The sequence below is a fragment of the Euwallacea fornicatus genome, chromosome 32 (assembly GCF_040115645.1).
Source record: "Euwallacea fornicatus isolate EFF26 chromosome 32, ASM4011564v1, whole genome shotgun sequence".
Taxonomy (NCBI): Eukaryota; Metazoa; Arthropoda; class Insecta; order Coleoptera; family Curculionidae; genus Euwallacea; species Euwallacea fornicatus.
In genome coordinates, this window is record NC_089572.1 from 795,240 (window position 1) to 812,510 (window position 17,271).

Here is a 17,271-nt window from a genome sequence, read left to right on the forward strand (position 1 = left end):
ATGTTAAGCAGTATCCGCAGTAAACAATTTAAATAAAAATAAATATAACCTGAAACCGACTGCCACAACTACAAACTAAACTAGCTCACTCTTGTATTTTATTGGAATTATGTGGGAATTAGTATTAGTCACGTTTATATCTTTCAGCCTTGAGGAATTTAAACTCAATTTAAATGTACGTGGACAACACATAACTCAGTCGTTATTTTAAATTTAAATGTTCCGAATTTAATAGTAATTCTCTCCTTGGTATTTAAGCAAGAACATCTTTCCGAAGAATTCTGACCGTGACTAAGGTTTGCAGAACTACGCTGAGTGGTCTTGAGGAAGATCCATGACATCATGGCCCTAATGTGTGATCCGCCCCTGGCTTCCGGTGCTACCATTATTGTTCGAAGGTCGTTTTAAAATAATGTCTGAAACACTTAATCGAGCCAACAAAAAATTGTTTTGATCACGACGAGGTGATGTGACTGTCATTTCAGATTAGATGATATTATTGTCAGAAATTATAAAATTTTAAGCCAGTCTTAATACACACTAATGGTTTGCATCATCTAAATGACATAGTTAAAAATTGATACCTACTATGTATTAAATTGATTTAAAATTTACTTTTTTGGATAAGATAAGTTTTTTACGATTTTTGCGTGGAGGTGAGAATAAGGTAAACCAACAGACAAGCTGATTGATGTCAACTACAGGACTCGCATTAAGAGCAAGTACTTCATCCAATCTAAATTAAAATGTTCCAAGCACAGATAATGATAATGATCTGTAAAATGACAAAAATTCTTGCAACTTAAAATGCCGCCCCAACCTTGCAGGATAAAGAAACGATTTAAATAATTCTTGAAAATTTACAGAAGTCCTTATTTTAACGCATAATTGTCTGATAAGTTCGGAATTTTGCAGATGTCCAAAACTCAGGAACCGAAAATAATACTTAAATTGTGATACGCCCCGCAACCAGCTTGTATATTATTAGTTAGTTCTCACACCTCGCTACATCAGTTATGCAAGTTTCGTACCAAAAACATGTGTGGATTAAATAATAAATAAAATTTTTATACCTAATTGCGAACGGTCATTGCTACTTTAGCGCCCTGCTAGGAGTTTGATTATAACCCATATTACCGCACTGTTGCGCTTATTTTTTCTCTGTTGTGTTGGCAACCTCATTCATATGCAATTTAAATGGTAAATGAGTCACGAAGCTCCTTTAGCAGCGCTGTCAATCCAACATTTGACAATCTTAAAGCTACCAGACACTTCAAATTTACAATAATTTTTTTTGTTTTCATTAAAACTGTTCGACCTCAATAGAAAAAATAATATAAGATGCGCGTTTCGTAAGACCATTCGCCCTCATCGATTGCCAACTGCTGGTTTTGCAAACTTAGATGCGCGCGTCAATGTACTGTCTTATGAAACTTGTGCCTTAATTATTCAACTGATAATTTTTTCCTTCTTTTATGCCTTAAAAGGTTTCATCCTCCTTTCACTCGGTACTCCATCGAGGCATGTTGAACAAAACAATATAGTAAGTGTGACTGGACACACGACCATGCAAATATCGTGTGGAATGACCAGCTGCCTTAATAAGCCCCATTTCCCTTCAAAGTCGTAACGGTCGAAAGATCTGTGTTTGAATTGAATGGACAATCTATAAATTCTCATAACAAAACCAAACATTTAACCACAATCTTAATTGTGAATGAAAAATTTCCGGTTCATCAAGTAATTTAGCGTGAGTAATACCAATGAAAAAATTACTTAACTGAAACCGAAAGGACCTGACAATTGTTACCTATGACAAAGCAAAAGCTAAGCTTTTAAAAAGATTAGCAGCAGACCCCTTATAAGGTTCACGGCCAGTCAAATCCTACATGCCTGCATGCAAATGTCTTCATACTGAAACCGTAATTTGCGAACTGAGTCTGAACTGAAAGTCAAAACTGCCTTGATGACTTTAGGCTAAGTCAATGACAAATTACTTCCCTTTTAAGAAATAACCACGTCAAACAAATAGATTTCTAACTAAAAATAATGGTACAGCCAAAGAAATATTAAACCTAAAAATTTATAACTTCCAGCATAACAGTCCAAAATAAATCAACTCAAAACTTCAAGACAGGTCAAAAGAAGAACGAAGTGTCTGGTCGCTTTTCGCCCAGAGGTCAGGTATGGATACACCCACAAACCAAAATTCTTGGTACTGTGAAGAAAAAGGAACGATTTTACAGCTATGCCCATCAAAATATCGGATTTCATGAGACAAGTGCATACAGCAGCACGTGCAAATCATGGCAAGGGTCGGATTTCATTTTAGCCTTGTTTAGACGAAATGCGAGGAAAAGAGCTCTATAGTCGTTATGAGTCATCAGTAGTGGATTTCATAAAAGTTCCAAAAAAGAGTCAAATTCCACCTACGTTTTTGATTACATTAAAATGCAAATTATTCAAAATAAGCTTCTCAATGGAGCCGGATTGGCACCCTCGTAAGAACCTTAACAAACAAACATGCAACTACAATTTCCAAATTTCCATTGTTATCAGAGTTCTTTTTATTCCACTTGAGTGCCTACTTTGAATTTACACCAAGGAATCGCTTTTTTGTGTATGTAAAGCAGGCGTGTCCACCTTAGTCATGCATTGAATTCGGTATGAGCAATCGATCCAACTTGGAATTCTACGTTGTCTTGGTTAACTTTTAAAAAAATAATGACGCTCAGACTAGTGAGAATGACGCGAATCGTATTATGTATATATATGGCGGAATTCTTCTGCGTGGTATGCGTGTGGGGGAGTTCAGAGATATGAGATGCGCAATCTGATCAATTTGATAGATTAAGCTAACATCCTAATACTGGCGATGCAGCCACAGTAAAGTAATTTAACTGTTAAAATTATTATATTGCTAGATGTGGTGCAGATCTATCGTTTTTTCAATAAAAACTCGTTTCATAATTAGAATAAACACGAGATTTAGTTCAAGATCAGGGGTGAACGTTGACGTGGTGCACGAGTTCCCCGTGATATTCCTTATTTATATCAGATTAGAAAGCCTTATCACAATTTTTCAAAACTCCAATATGTCTCTGGAGCATTCCTGGAACGTTTTAGTGAAGTTACCATACAGGTCAGGTATAGAGTGTCTCTATTTCCATGATAAATGTATTTAGTTTTTGTCCATCTCTAATGGTAACTCTGGCAAAAAGTTAAGACAAAGTTTTACAATTTCAGTTTTTTCTTTTTTTTAATAACTGAGAAATAACTTCATAGATCTAGACTATTCCTATATTTGCTAGACTATTCCTCGACTTCATTTAATTAAGTCTTAACTAGTTAAAGTTTACAAGCTTCCTATCTTGGACTCACTCATCACAGAATGACAAGAACAAGATCAGTGTGAAAAATATCAGCTGCTTTCTTTCGACTTGTGATTTAGAATCAGGCCACATTATATTTAAAATAACTAGATTGATTTTTCAATCATACAACACTTTGTGCCAAAATCAGAAGTGGAGAGAAAGTGGCTCCACCAACCATATGAAGTGTCATCACCAGAAATGTTATGTTACACTTAAAGTGACAAAATTTGTTCAATCAAATTTGAATTGACATTTATCTCTGATTGACCAAATTTACATGTTTTCCCTTTTTCATGTGACATTTCACAAAATCTGACTAAGTTGTTAATATGCGATGTGTTCGAGGTAAGGGTAAATACATTGGGACCTTGTGAATCTCAACAGATACAGACATGCTTAAATGGAAGGAACACATTTAAATGTATAACCTAAGTATAGTTGAAATAAATCTATAGTTATCTTTGGGTTTTTCAGTTAGGTATAAAAAAAATGAAATCTTTGAATTTCATTGTTTTTTTTTTCAATCAACTTATGCTTAAAAATTAACAAACAACAATACCATTTTTTCATTAGATTTAATTTACTTTCCAATATCTGTACATCATGGTGATGTAAAAATTTACCCCTCGGTTAACTTTGACTGTGCAGATCATGTTTTAAATTGTATAATGAATGGAACTAAGAGAGTTAATAGTTTTCTTTGGCATTACAACCTTCAAGTACAAAAACTTGTGAAGTTCTTATGTCCATCTATTTGAAGTAAACAGAAGTAGCCAATTATTAAATTGTTATGACCTTTGTAGAATGAACTTCCCATTAAGGGCTCTTATTCATGGCGTTTATCATTATTTAAATGTTTTAGTATAAAATTTAAATTTAATGATAAAAGTCAGTGGTGTAAAACGTGCTGTTTAAAATTATTATCCAGTTTCTGCTTTCCACTACCCCAATAAAATTTAAATTTAAAGTTATTTGTCCTTGGACAGTTTACCAGAGCCAGCATAACCTAACTTATGTGACAATACAAACAAAACTTACCTTGCCAGTAGCCTTTTTGTAGCGCAAAGTAGATTCCCTTATCAAGTCCCTAACCAGGATATCTCCATCCCCACAAGGTACCACAACACGAACACTTCCAAAACATACCGTTACCTTCATTTTAAACTTTAAAAAACCCACGGAAGGTCCTTCAGATAGTGCAATGATGACGCCATGCTCCGGGCATAACGAATAAACAACCACCTGCGATTGCTTTATGGTCGATTTATTAGTACCATTTTAGTGTTTAACCAGTGCCTTTTAATTAATATCTCAATTTTTAATTTCTACAATTGTTCCGCACACCATTTTTCAATCAAAACAATACGAGAGGAAATTTCAAAGCGTCCGCACTGCGAAAGTATTTGCACCAACTAAAAAATTTCAAACGAGTTTTTTCCCCCTCTTTTATTCTCAGCTTGATGACCAATCAGAATTCAGGGAAATAATCTTTTTCATTCAAATGTCAAATGGCCAAGCATGATTGGAATGTGGGCCCTCTGACGGTCAGGTAAGAAAACAATTAAGGAATTTGAACTGTTGAAGGCCATACCTGATGCCAAGTTTAAAAAAATTAGTTCGATGTTTTCGTGTTTAATAGAAATATTTTACACGGCCACGAAGGAAATATGAAAAGATGCGTTAAAAGACTGATGGAAATACCTCAGGATAAAATGAACTGGCATGTTAAAAGAGTAACGAATTTTCGTATTTGCTCACGTGGCAACCTAGTAGTGAGAATGGCATTCAGAGCAATTATGCAACGACAGGCGATATGTCGACTTATAATGTACTATATGAGGTTCTATTTGTAACAGACGAAGATAACTCAATTCTATGTCACATTGAATTTCCAACAAACTTTTGAAATATATTGAATGTCTATGACTCCATTACAACGCGAGTATATCTATCTTTAACGAATATATTGCACATAACATTAAGTTTAACAGAGATAACACCCTATTTGTGTTTTTTTAAAAATATTTTACACTGACGTTTAACTGTCACTGTCAACCTTGACCTGATTTTTGTGTTTTTGTTTAGTTGAGATTTTCTTATTATTAAAAATCTTAATTTTGCAAAGAAATGTTATCCAAATGGCCCACTTCTATAGTCGTATCACTTTTATTATAGGATTAATTCTCGGTGCAGTATTAGCATTCTACATGCAACGGTATGTGATGGTGGAAAAGAAATCTGGTACGACAGCACATTTAGGCCCCAATTACTCACATTACAACAAATGGTTTAAAAAGCAAGGATTATCTAGGAAAGCTGTGTTGTGGGACAATATGCGTTATAGCAATATATCAATTTATAAAGAATCTGATTACCTGTATTCCCATATAAATATACACTGTTTAGTAATTGTAAAGAACACTGCCAATTTTGCAGCAATTCTTGATACTTGGGCGAAGGGATGTAACTTTATAAGTTCAATAACAATAGAACCTAGACATCAAATTATGCCATCTGTACAGGATAGGAACAAATCTTCCTGGGTACTATTGTGTAAATATTTGAGCGGACTTGATAGTTCCAGTTTGGATTGGGTTCTTGTAGTAAAAGATACTACTTTTCTCTTATTAGAGAACTTTAGGCAGTATGTGGCTCCTTTAAATGCAAGTGAGCCCCTTTATTTGGGACATGCCATCAAATTTTGGGGTTTTGCTTATAATAGCGGAGATCCTGGTTATGCTCTGAACAAAGCAGCCATACTGTTGTTTCAGAAACAGGTTGACGAAGTGAGGTGTTTGGAAAATAGTTATAGGAATAAAGAAGACTTTTATTTGGGTAAGTTGTTTGTAAGTTAATTAAAACCTGAAGTGTCTAGATTTATAACTAACTTTTTGAGGCTGAAGCAATAACCAAAATACAGGGTAGTAAAGTTTAAAATTATTTTTACATTTACACTGGTTTTGCACCATTATTAGATGCAACAAAACAAAATGTATCAACTACTTGTTTGCACTTGTAAGTAATGGCTCAAACTAATTGACCATTTCTTTATATATTTGAATGTTATTCAAATAATTGTTATTTCAGGAAAATACTTAATGCAGCTGAACATTACCCCTGTTAATACTGCAGATGAATACGGTTTGTCTACATTTCATCCTTACAATTGGTACCATATGTTTCATTCCAAAGATAATTATTATGTAAATAGCGTTTTTCCTGTAAAATGCTGCAGTAAAAGCTCCATAGCATTTCAGGTTAGTTCAAAGTTAATGACTGACTTAGTATTTGGTTTAGTTTTATGAATAAGTATCTACATACATTTGTATACATGTTAAATTGAACCTTAATCTTACTTTTTAGGCAACGGAAGGAAGCCGAATGTATACCTTCAATTACTTATTCTATAAGCTTCAAATTTTCACTTCTGGACACTATGGAAACCAACCATTTAAAAGCAGTGTACCTGATAATGAAGTAAGAGTAAAATGTTTTTTTCAAAATCTAAGTGTGCCATTCACACACACAATTTACAGCCCTGGAAAAAGATTCTAAGGGATCACAATATTAAATCTGAAAATATTAGCAGTGACGAATATTATCGACTTTGGGAAAATCTTATCAATGACCCAAATTCATTTGCAGCAAACTTAAAAAAAGAGCAGTTCTCTAATTACGATAACTGAAGTCGGGTTACTAAGAGTGTATATTTAACATTTCTGTGATAAATTGATTTCATCTTTATTTTTGTTTCAAGTATTTTTGTATGTTTAACCTAAGTATTAAATGATTGGAAATAGTATATTCTATGGTAGCTATGTCATAGATTTTCTACTTTACGATCTTTTGATCGCTTATTGTTGAATAAATATTTCGTTTTATAAAGTGCTTTTTTTTAAATCCCAATTGCTGGCTTGATTTAGAAAATACTTTATAGTTCTGTAAATAAGATTAAGTGATTATTCAGGCATTTCTTAGGCTTCCCTTGCGTCAAAAGTTCACCCCCATTTACTCATTTAAACAGTAATTTCTTGCCATGGTTGCTTTGCAGTTGTTATGGTTTATTACAGGTTTTAAAATTTCCATTGCCTTTTTAAATATTTACAATTCTTTGGATATTTGCGCTGTTTCCCACTTCAATAAGCTACATGTCGATTATGGGACATCTGGTGAACTACTAGCTGAACAAAATAATCAACCGGTAGGTAAAGATTTTGAACATTATCAGAATATATCCGAGAGAAAGTGCATTGTCGAGCTCATCACATGCCCCTCCTGTGTTATTCGTATAAAATTTCTGTAAGTAATAATATTTTTTAATTTATTTCTTTCTTCTTTAAGTTCGTCAATTATTTTTCAGATACTTAAATATATCTAGAACGTGTCAAAAATCCTCAGTTTACTCTCACTGTGGATGCAACTATGTCTTATTACATCAACCGTCCTTCGAAGAGGTCTCAGCGGAGAGATTTTGTGGAAATTACGTGCACAACAATGTAACAGAATTAACTTACATATCCAAAACCAGAACTACCATTGTAACCTTTCAATATACCAGAAATTATGGGCACGCCTTTACTTTGCAATTTTTTGCCACAAGTGAGGTTTTTTAAGGTTTTAGTCTTAATGCATTTTGCATGCAAATTTTGTAGTGAATAGGGAAGTTTTTGAGAACGTTCCAAGAGTTAATTGGCTGAGTAATTCCAGTCAGACTATAACTTCCCCATTTTTTCCTTATTTATATCCTGCCGACTTGATCGCGGAATATGTTGTTAATTGCCGTTCAAAGGTCCCATGTCGGATAAGCCTGTCGTTTACCGATTTTATAATTGCCGATTCGTCAATCTTGGAAGTATGTTACCTGGTGGTATATAATGAAAACACGGTACTAAAGAGTATAATTTGTTTTGAGTTTTTTGACTGGAATGGGCAACGCTTATATGTAATCTCTGGCGCCCTATTTCGCCCTCCGGTGATAGCAACATCGGGTCCCACATTGTTAATGCGCTTTTACGCTAACGGGGCATCTGATTTCGGATTCAAAGCATCATACTATTTCAGTTCAGAAAATTTGGGGAAAGACATTATTAAACCTAATACAGGTTAGATCATTAACCCAGCGAGTTATTAGGTCTCTAATGTAGATTTTTAGATTGTGGTGGTCAAGTCAATAATGTAGGAGGAGGAATTACAATGATGAATATGGTTGCTAATGGTTCGATGGTTTACGACTGCATATGGATTGTGAAAATTCCTTTACATTTCTTACATAGAAAAACGCATTTATACGTGAAGATAGTCCATTTCCAGAAATTCGGTAGTCAATTAAATCATGGATGATTTGTTGATTTAGGTCTGTAATTAATATTGGGATTATAGGCGATTCTACCGAGCTCTTAATAAGAAATGGCTCAACATCTTTAGATCCAATAATAGAGGTTCTAAAATATCCCCCTCCTATTCAGTTTAACACTTGGAGACAAAAAGAGCATGTGGTGCCCATAAATCAAGGATTCTATATAAGCCTTCGAGGATCGTTTAATCCTCAATCCCAAATGGCTATCGTATATGCTGCTTTTAGCTACAAAGGTCTGTGCAAACCGACAAAAATAGCACTGATTTAATTAGTTATTAATACAGAATGTTTCTCGGGACTTGATTTCTTGTGCAACAATGGGAGATGTATTTCTACCCTTTTAAACTGTGATGGTTTCGATCATTGCGGCGATTTTAGTGACGAATCATTAGAATGCCAGCATGGTTTGTCTATTTTAATAATATACGATTCACTACATATAAGAATTTTGTAATTTTAGATCCTAAAGATCACAGGAAATATTCAGAAATTCCTAATTTCTTATTTCCGAAAGTGGAACCTTATGCGGACTTGACGATGATATCCGTAGTTTTTTTGTTATGCACGTTCGGTAATTAGATATTAGTATTATAATTATTGATATTTTTGATAGTGGTTATATTCAGGCTTCATTGGTGTAATCTTTGCCCTGGCGCTGTTGCTCTACAGAGTGAATTTACGGACTCGAAATCAACGTCGAATTCAAGAGCATATCAATACTATTCATGCTATTTTGGGTGTGTTAATTGTTGTGCCTAGAGATTGCTGATTGATCTCGAGTTTACAGATTTAAGCGGCACAGAAGGTGCTAACAACTTTGACGAAGAAATAATAATTCCAGACGAACCACCAGACTATGAACCTCCTCCAGAATATTCTGATGTTTTCAGATATATCCGAAGAATGGCTTATGGCAGTAAGCAAAAAATTGAAAAGTAACACGTTGATTTTAAACCCTATTTCTAGTTGAGTATTTTGAAAGAATTAATTTCTTTTCAAAGGTCAACGGTTAACAATTCAAGTTTGAAAGTTGATAAAGGGGCGGCTAAATCACGCTCTTCCATCGACAGTGCTACTTTGTCTCGTAGAGCAAGTCTCACTCGCAATTCCCAGACATCGCCTGTAACAATACCTGATACTTCTCCTCCAGCCTATGAGAATGTTTTGAGCAATCAAAACGTTAGCGGCAATATGGCTAGGGGAGTTAATAATGTGGACGAGGCAGGCTCTTCGAGTACTTTTTGCATTGAGATCGGTAAGTTCAGAAAACTGACATGCTATTAAGGTACTGCGGAACACTAACGGAACAATATAATCATTAGCTAATCTAGAATCCATATCCTTTCCCTTAAAATATCAAATTTGATGTCATTTGAATTAACATGATGACGACGCTCGGACGCTATCTGAGTACCGCTCGCCTCCCGGTATTCTCCTCTGTCTGCACAACCAGGTACGCGTAATGGAACTCGGTATGTAACTGTTGATGATTAGCCGTAACTAGGGAATTTTGATAGTTAATTGGTCGCTATTACTAGAGTCAAATAAACCAGACCGGTCAACTAATATTATCGCAGACATTGATAAGTTAACCCTGTGCGACGTAATTTGAAAACTATAATAGTAGATTGTTAACTATCCTTGGTTTGCAGATGCAAGTAACAGTTGCAATGAATGCGCTACGGTTACTGATATGGGCTTACAAACTGAGAGAATCGCCAAAAATACGAAATTTTGTTTGTAGTAAATTCTAGCAATTTTTCTTGCCACAAAGGTGGAGGGGCAAATAATAAATGTTTTTTTTCCGTTTAAAACTTAATTTTTGATTGGTTGGTATACAGAATTAAGCACTCAGCGAGAACGTTACGTTTTGTTTAATTTTAGATGATGAAGATAGACGGAGACATTTTCTTTTTAGCAGATTCAAAATTCAGTGTTTGGCAATGAAATTCTCCAAAATTTGATTTTTTCGTTCGGCATACAGTATCTTTTGGGTCGTTATGTACATTGAATTTTATTCAGTGCAAACAAAAGGCAATAAGGCGATTGATTAGTGTCAGAGAGACAAACAACCGTCGCTGGCTTTCAAACAGTACGCTTTAATCCAAGGATGGATGCAGCTCTATCTTATTTTGGACGTAAATTACACGCTTACATTCTGTTTTGTAATAAATTTAAATTTTTGAATTTCAAAATTTCAGTTATAAAAAATATGTCTCTTGTAAGAGGTTTTAAAAATAAATCTTGATTTCTACATTATTTTCTTTAACGAATAAAGTTTTTCATTATATGGAAAACATAATCCATCTGTTTCTCGAGTCCGGGCCCAAAAACATTCTTACGAGACTAATAATACAGGAGGCCTCAAAAATTAAATGTTTGGGCTGGGATTTTGGACAATCATATTATTGGACCTTTGTTTATTAATGGATATTGGAGTGCTCAAAGATACTTCGAATATCTTGAACATCAAATTGTTCCAGCTGTTACTGAGATTCCTAATATTGAAATCAATAACATTTGGTTTTAATAAGACGGTTGTTCTTCCCACGACAACCAAGCACTATTGGATTTGGGAATATTAGATGAGTCGCTAGATCACCTGATTTTACTCCAAATAACTTTTTTGTCTGGGTTTATCTTAAATAAAGTCTTTCAAAATGAAAAAGATTGGGCGTTTGATTTAGCAGGATTGAAATCAATAATTATTGATGTTTTTAATTATGCCGGACATGCTAAATAATGTTCGTAAGGAATTCTACGATCGACACGAGTATTGTTTAGCACAAAAAGTTGATTGGTTTGAACACTTTCCATAAACCACCTTTTTAGAAGAAATATATTTTTTTCTAATTGTGGTTTTTAATATGAAAAATTTTAATTTATTATAAAACTGAATGTATGCGCATAATTTGCGTCCTCCAAAATTATGTGGAACTATATCCATTCTCGGATTAAGACGTACTTCTCGCCCTTCAACGACGATAGGCTGTCTCTCTCGCACTTATCAATCACCTAATGGCCTTTTGCTTGCACGTACTAAAACTCCATGTAAATAGCAATTAAAAATACTGTTATACATTTAGATGTCATCAATTCCATAGCGTTTACATTTATCGTCAAAATAAGCTATAGAATCGGAAGGGTAAAGTGTCACCCTAACAGGTACACAAGAGGACTGTGCAGATACAGATATCGAGTCCTTTTGTCCTTCATTAGATCTCTACCAACATTGCTGAATCCCATTACTTAGCTGGTAAAGTTAACACGCATGTGCACGTAGAAAAAAAATATTGTGCTTAACACGCGGGGAAATGTCTTTTGGCACATGTGACATAAATAACAAAGCTTGAAGTGTTACATTTTTTTTATTGTTTAAGGAAATTCTGACTTTAAGACCTACAAGGGTACGATGGGAATCATGAGGCGAGACCTGTTAAATTCAATGAACGTGCCATTCCATGATATAAGTGCTTTGCTTGAGAAGAACTTTATCAAGTACAAATCAACTCTACTTCTAGGACGCCGATCAAGGGTTAGTAGTACTTCGGACCAGCATTTATCAAAAAGTGTTTCGGATCCTGAGTTAATGTACGAATTCTCAGAAACTGGAGCTCCCCTAACGAGAAGGAGTTTGTCAAGCAGTGATCTGTATCGTAATTTAGCATAGATGGTGAGCTGTAATGTTGGGTGGGATTGTCACCGTCACATTGTCAATAACAATAACACAATATAATAAATAATAGTTGTATTGATTTTTTAGTTTCTACATGTTTTTCTTCAATAAAAAATTTAATATCTACATTTTCAGACAATTACATTAAGTATAATTAATATTTACAAGAGTCGTATTCCCTAAATTTAAAAGCATTAATAGCAACAGTAGCATTGATTTTTGATAATGTAACCAAAAGTAATAAACGTACGCCTATGCCCTAAATTCACAATAACGTAGTAGGTGGGTATACTTGAAGCCTTTAATCTTCTATTAGATTATGCGGATAAAATGATCAAACATAAGTATTACTTTTGATTTGACTTTATCAAAGTTAAATACCACTCGAAATCTCACAAAAATATAATTCGACTTACACATTTCTTTTTAGGCCTTACCAAAAATAAGCATTATTTCGTTGGCAAAACATAAAACTGTTCATGAAGAGGGAACGATTTTACTTAAAACACTAAAAGATTCTGTTGTCCACACATTCGAATCTATTTGCCAATATGTTTACTCATAAGGCAGTTTTTGGTATAAGGTACCATTTGCAAAACACATTTGCGTCTCCAAATGGTTCCTTAGAAACATAGATCTTTTCGTGTGGTTACTTACAAGTAGAATAATTATTTAGCCTCTATGGAGCGGGGAACTTAACGTGATCCGTAATAAGTGTAGATTTAGGTAACTGCGAAGATCCTTACCTTCCATACGCTTTCCCTTTTTTTTTCACGTGGGAAAAGTATGATCCTAAAGGACCGGCATCGGTGGAATATGAAATTTTTTCCACGTTTGGTGGCAAATAAACAAGTTTGTTAATTTAAGCTAAAGATGCGTAGTTAGGATTATAAAGAAACATAAATATTATGCCTATCACCTCCATATAACCTAAGGGGGAAGCGAGCTTTTATGTAATTAATAATGAACATCATTAAATTTGTTGTGTTCCCATATTTAAACGTTGCTAAAAGTTTAAAATTAATGAATTTATGCCCATAGTACGTTATGCAAAAAATACTTGTCACTCGACGCAGAATATGGAATAACATTCAAAAATGGGTCATTTAATTTGAAAAATTGGGGTTGACCCACGTATCTTTATTTCGATCCGTTCCATATATTTGGAACTACCACTAAAATTGGCCTGTCTACAACTATGAATTTTTTGAATGAAGCTTTTTTCACAGTATCGATTTGTTTATGATCCAATAGTGGAGTGTGACTTCGCTGACTAACGTTCTATACGTAGAAAATTTATATTAGATGGTTGGTGACTGCCACATTTTTTGGATACGTCCTTCATATTGAACATTGAAACAAATTTAGGCTCTTCCACTCAAATCTACCACAGATATCGGGAATTCTCGGTGGATCGACTTATGCCAAAAACTACACTTATTAGGGGAGTGTCCCGCGTTTAGTGTTTTAAGCTGGACATGCACACATTTCAAAACTCTCAATTGTTCCAGAGCTCATTTACAATTCCCGTGTCTTAATTTAAATTACGGTCAGTCTCAAGGGAAAATCAAAATATATTATTTATTTGAGTATTTTCGCTAACAATTATTATGGAAGCTTCGCAGCAGAACGTCCAATTCTGTCGTACGTATTTTTGGTTTCTCGAACTTGCCAGTAAAATCTAAATCAAGCACGCTTTGCACACCAGACACACACGCGAAGACTTTGATGCTAAACGCAATAATAATAATAATAATAATAATAATAATATAATAATAATATTAATAATCATAATAATAATAATCGTAATAATAATAATAAAGAAATGTGTATCTACCTAAAACAATTACCGTAAACTTATTTGAGCTATGTAGGACTAAAAAGGTAAAATTATGATAATTTAAACTAAGAGCGAATACATGGCACTTTTATGAAAAGAAAATTAATCATGAACGTTGCTTCTTTTACGTTTTGTGATGTAAATTTTACTGTCAGGGCGCCAAGTCAACAAACAGCTTAAGCACAATCAAACTTTCCAAAACATCTATTCTCATCTTAAGCCGTTTGCCCAACATATCTTCATTTCTACGTCATATCGGAGCTCCGATCACAGATCAACTATGGTCACATGACTAGCGCAATGTCCAGCATCGAAACGCAGTCTTAAAAGTTAAATGTCCGTTATAATACCCCGTTCTCTCCGTTAGTATAGTATCACATGTCCAATATAATAAGTGTATTTAAGCTTCCGCTTTATCACGACTTATTTGGCCGAGTTTCTAGTTTTCCATCGAGTAATCATTTCTCTCTTATTGAATGAATCAGGCAGTCGACGCTCTGCATTTGTTCACAGGGTTGAAATGTAAAATTGGTCAGATGAAAATCAATTCATCTGGAAGCAGTTTTTAGCCGGTCACTAACTGGTCGAATGCATGGGCACTTGTGTCTGCGCAATGGAATTAACGGCTGGCAATGATGGTATCTTTATTAAAGAAAAAGGTTTTCTTAGATTTATGAACACATCGAAATGCAATAATGCAACTTACCACTGTAGATTCCGCCGGAGGTACAGAGGGAAGCGCATCTGATACTTGGGCATTGCAGTTGTGTTTGTGCACTGGGCTACTGTGGCTTGACGAATGTTTAATGGATTCTTCTATTAATGTCGCTATTTTATCACGATCGACCTGAATACATAACATTTAGCAACAAACCGCCGACTAATGGGAAACCGACAAACTTACCTCGTTGACGAAGCCATAATGGACTAATTCTTGTGCTAGCACTTTGGGACTATCACCTGGAGATACACAGCTAGTTAGTTGCCTATTCATTTTATCATCCATACGCAACACAAGGGTCAACTGAAAGAGAAATATTATTCGATTATGAACATAGAAATGTGTGTAATAAGTTACATTGGTGAAATAATCAAGACTTGAGAAAAGGGAATGCGCGTTGATTTTATTATATTGATTAATGGACACAAAATCACCTTTCAGTATACCAACTTTTCAAAAAAAATTTCCATTATTTGGGAAAACCAAATGTGAATTTCTTATAAAGTAAACTGTAACTTTGCCTGTTGAACAGTTTATGACTTTCTCGGCTTTTAAGTCGATACTTGTATTGTTAAGTTGGAACACACTGTATATAAAGAAAAACTAAAAAACCCGTCATTGCTCTGCATGCCATTAAAATTGTTATTCTTCGATATTTTTAGTGTGTGCACCCACGATTGCCCCCTTCAGTTATCAGAAAAGGTAATCTAAAAAGAGCTGTTGAAGAAGTTGAAACGCTATAAACTCACATTAGAAAGCGCATATCGTTAAAAATCGATATAGCAAATATTGTCTAACGAATCAAACGAGATCAACCATTCCTATATGCGCGAAACTTACTTTGCTGCATTTCATGAAAAGTTAGTTCATTGCATTAGAACAAAATAAAAACGTCTGAGTTGATTTTACTAATCTCCATTAAGCCACGGTTTATCATACACCAATAGATGATTAACAAATTCCTATATTGACACAGCTAATTTAATTAAATTCATTTTCCAGCAAATAATATGCCAGAGATTACCGGTAGGCAAATTAATATATGTCTCACACCCCACGCTTCGCAAACACATCTTCCGTTGCTCTATCTCATATGGCATATTGTAAACTTGATGAAAATCAATATTAGTTTTTGACGATAAAACTAAGTCCAACGATTTAAATTTCTACTGCTCAATTCATTTGCACATTGTGAGAATCAGCAGTCGATCTTTTGTCATTTATCATCCACCATACAAATCCCGGCCTCGTTTATCTCGACTTTATGGCCTCGTGAGATAATGAGGATGTGGCATCAATTAGAAGTAGCCAGATCTTCCACGGACAAAAATATCCACTTCGCAAAATTATCAGGAGTTTACTCACGAAGCAACTGTGGGTCTTGCCATCAAATACGTACAAAGGCGTTTTAAGTTCGGCATTTGCCTTTCTGATTCATACGTTCAGTAAGGATTGATGATCGGCTTGATGACCGCGAAATTTAGCGGACGCCTCACTAAAATAAGTGAAGACCTGATTGAAGAACTCTGCAGAGTTTCCTGTGGCATAAGACGTAAGACGTGCGTTCGACACATATTGCTATCGGTACGGTGGACGTGAACAAACTGAACGTAAGCCGTAAGCCAATGTAAGAAATGGCTGATAATTTCTTACCTTTTGTGTGTTACTTCTTACGGATAAACTGTGCATGAAACGACGGACGACCTGTATCGATTTGGAGTTTATGTAGACGATAGATTGCAGATGTAAATTTTTTCTTGTCGAAGAGCTGGAGGGTATGAACCTCCACTAGCCTGATTGGTTGAACGTATTACCCGAAACATGAGTCTGAATTTTGAGCATAATCTTCTGTTCCTTTTTTGTTTATCAATTATAAATCTACGGTTTTTTCGAAGTAAAACAGACACACTTGTGTTCTTTCTCGACGTGTCATATTGAAGGGAAGCTTAAATCGTCTCTTGAGATCTCTCTAGACCGCTGACGTTGAGTTGTGTCTCTTGCCATCCCTCACGAGTTATCGTCGCTTCAAACATATCATGTTAAGGATCATTTTTATAAAACTGATGGGGTTATTATGGAGCTCCAGCACTGACATTTTAAGAGGTTTAGCAAAGAGCAAAGGTGGGCTTCTTTGAAGTGTCTTTAAAACCAGATTTTACTTCTATTCTCAATGATAACAAAATCGTTAAATAATTAAGGACACGCCTTAGTTGCATTAGAGGCATGATACCAACGCTAACTATTTTAGCACTAGCTAACTTACTAAACAATGCGGTAACAAGTTCTGATGTTTAATATTATGAG

The 17,271-nt window shown here is 34.7% G+C and overlaps 4 protein-coding genes across 9 annotated transcripts in view; 2 read left to right on the top strand and 2 right to left on the bottom strand.

Annotated features, from left to right (window-relative positions):
• Positions 1-4,793, bottom strand: part of baz (bazooka) — a 42,126-nt gene extending 37,333 nt beyond the window's left edge. Inside the window, exon 1 of the mRNA XM_066299083.1 lies at positions 4,413-4,793. Within this exon, the coding sequence (XP_066155180.1) occupies positions 4,413-4,532 (120 nt within the window). The 5' untranslated portion in view covers positions 4,533-4,793. The remainder of the gene's footprint in view (positions 1-4,412) is intronic.
• A 427-nt stretch (positions 4,794-5,220) lies between these two features.
• Positions 5,221-7,259, top strand: LOC136348357 (glycoprotein-N-acetylgalactosamine 3-beta-galactosyltransferase 1-like). Its single transcript, XM_066299132.1, has 4 exons — positions 5,221-6,209; positions 6,462-6,631; positions 6,738-6,851; positions 6,911-7,259. Exons 1-4 carry the CDS (start codon positions 5,513-5,515, stop codon positions 7,058-7,060), a joined length of 1,131 nt encoding a protein of 376 aa, XP_066155229.1. The 5' UTR covers positions 5,221-5,512; the 3' UTR covers positions 7,061-7,259.
• Positions 7,260-7,395: 136 nt separating this feature from the next.
• On the top strand, positions 7,396-12,400 carry Culd (CUB and LDLa domain). Of its 4 annotated transcripts, none has more exons than XR_010733642.1 (12): positions 7,396-7,673; positions 7,735-7,973; positions 8,027-8,476; positions 8,527-8,691; positions 8,754-8,963; positions 9,015-9,134; positions 9,191-9,301; positions 9,357-9,467; positions 9,518-9,665; positions 9,732-9,985; positions 10,053-10,202; positions 12,111-12,243. XR_010733642.1 is itself a non-coding variant. In XM_066299090.1 (12 exons), exons 1-12 carry the CDS (start codon positions 7,411-7,413, stop codon positions 12,398-12,400), a joined length of 2,301 nt encoding a protein of 766 aa, XP_066155187.1. In that variant the 5' UTR covers positions 7,396-7,410. The 4 variants fall into 4 exon arrangements, 3 of the variants coding, with proteins under 3 accessions (XP_066155187.1, XP_066155186.1, XP_066155189.1); XM_066299090.1 differs by lacking the exon at positions 10,053-10,202 and having other exon boundaries at positions 8,027-8,226; positions 8,287-8,476; positions 12,111-12,400; XM_066299089.1 differs by lacking the exon at positions 10,053-10,202 and having other exon boundaries at positions 12,111-12,400.
• A 63-nt stretch (positions 12,401-12,463) lies between these two features.
• Positions 12,464-17,271, bottom strand: part of Madm (MLF1-adaptor molecule) — an 88,280-nt gene continuing 83,472 nt past the window's right edge. For all 3 annotated transcript variants that reach the window (XM_066299124.1, XM_066299123.1, XM_066299125.1), the window contains exons 9-11: positions 15,151-15,270; positions 14,953-15,093; positions 12,464-14,888 (exon numbers count right to left, since the gene is read on the bottom strand). In XM_066299124.1, the coding sequence (XP_066155221.1) occupies positions 14,823-14,888; positions 14,953-15,093; positions 15,151-15,270 (327 nt within the window). In that variant the 3' untranslated portion in view covers positions 12,464-14,822. The remainder of the gene's footprint in view (positions 14,889-14,952; positions 15,094-15,150; positions 15,271-17,271) is intronic.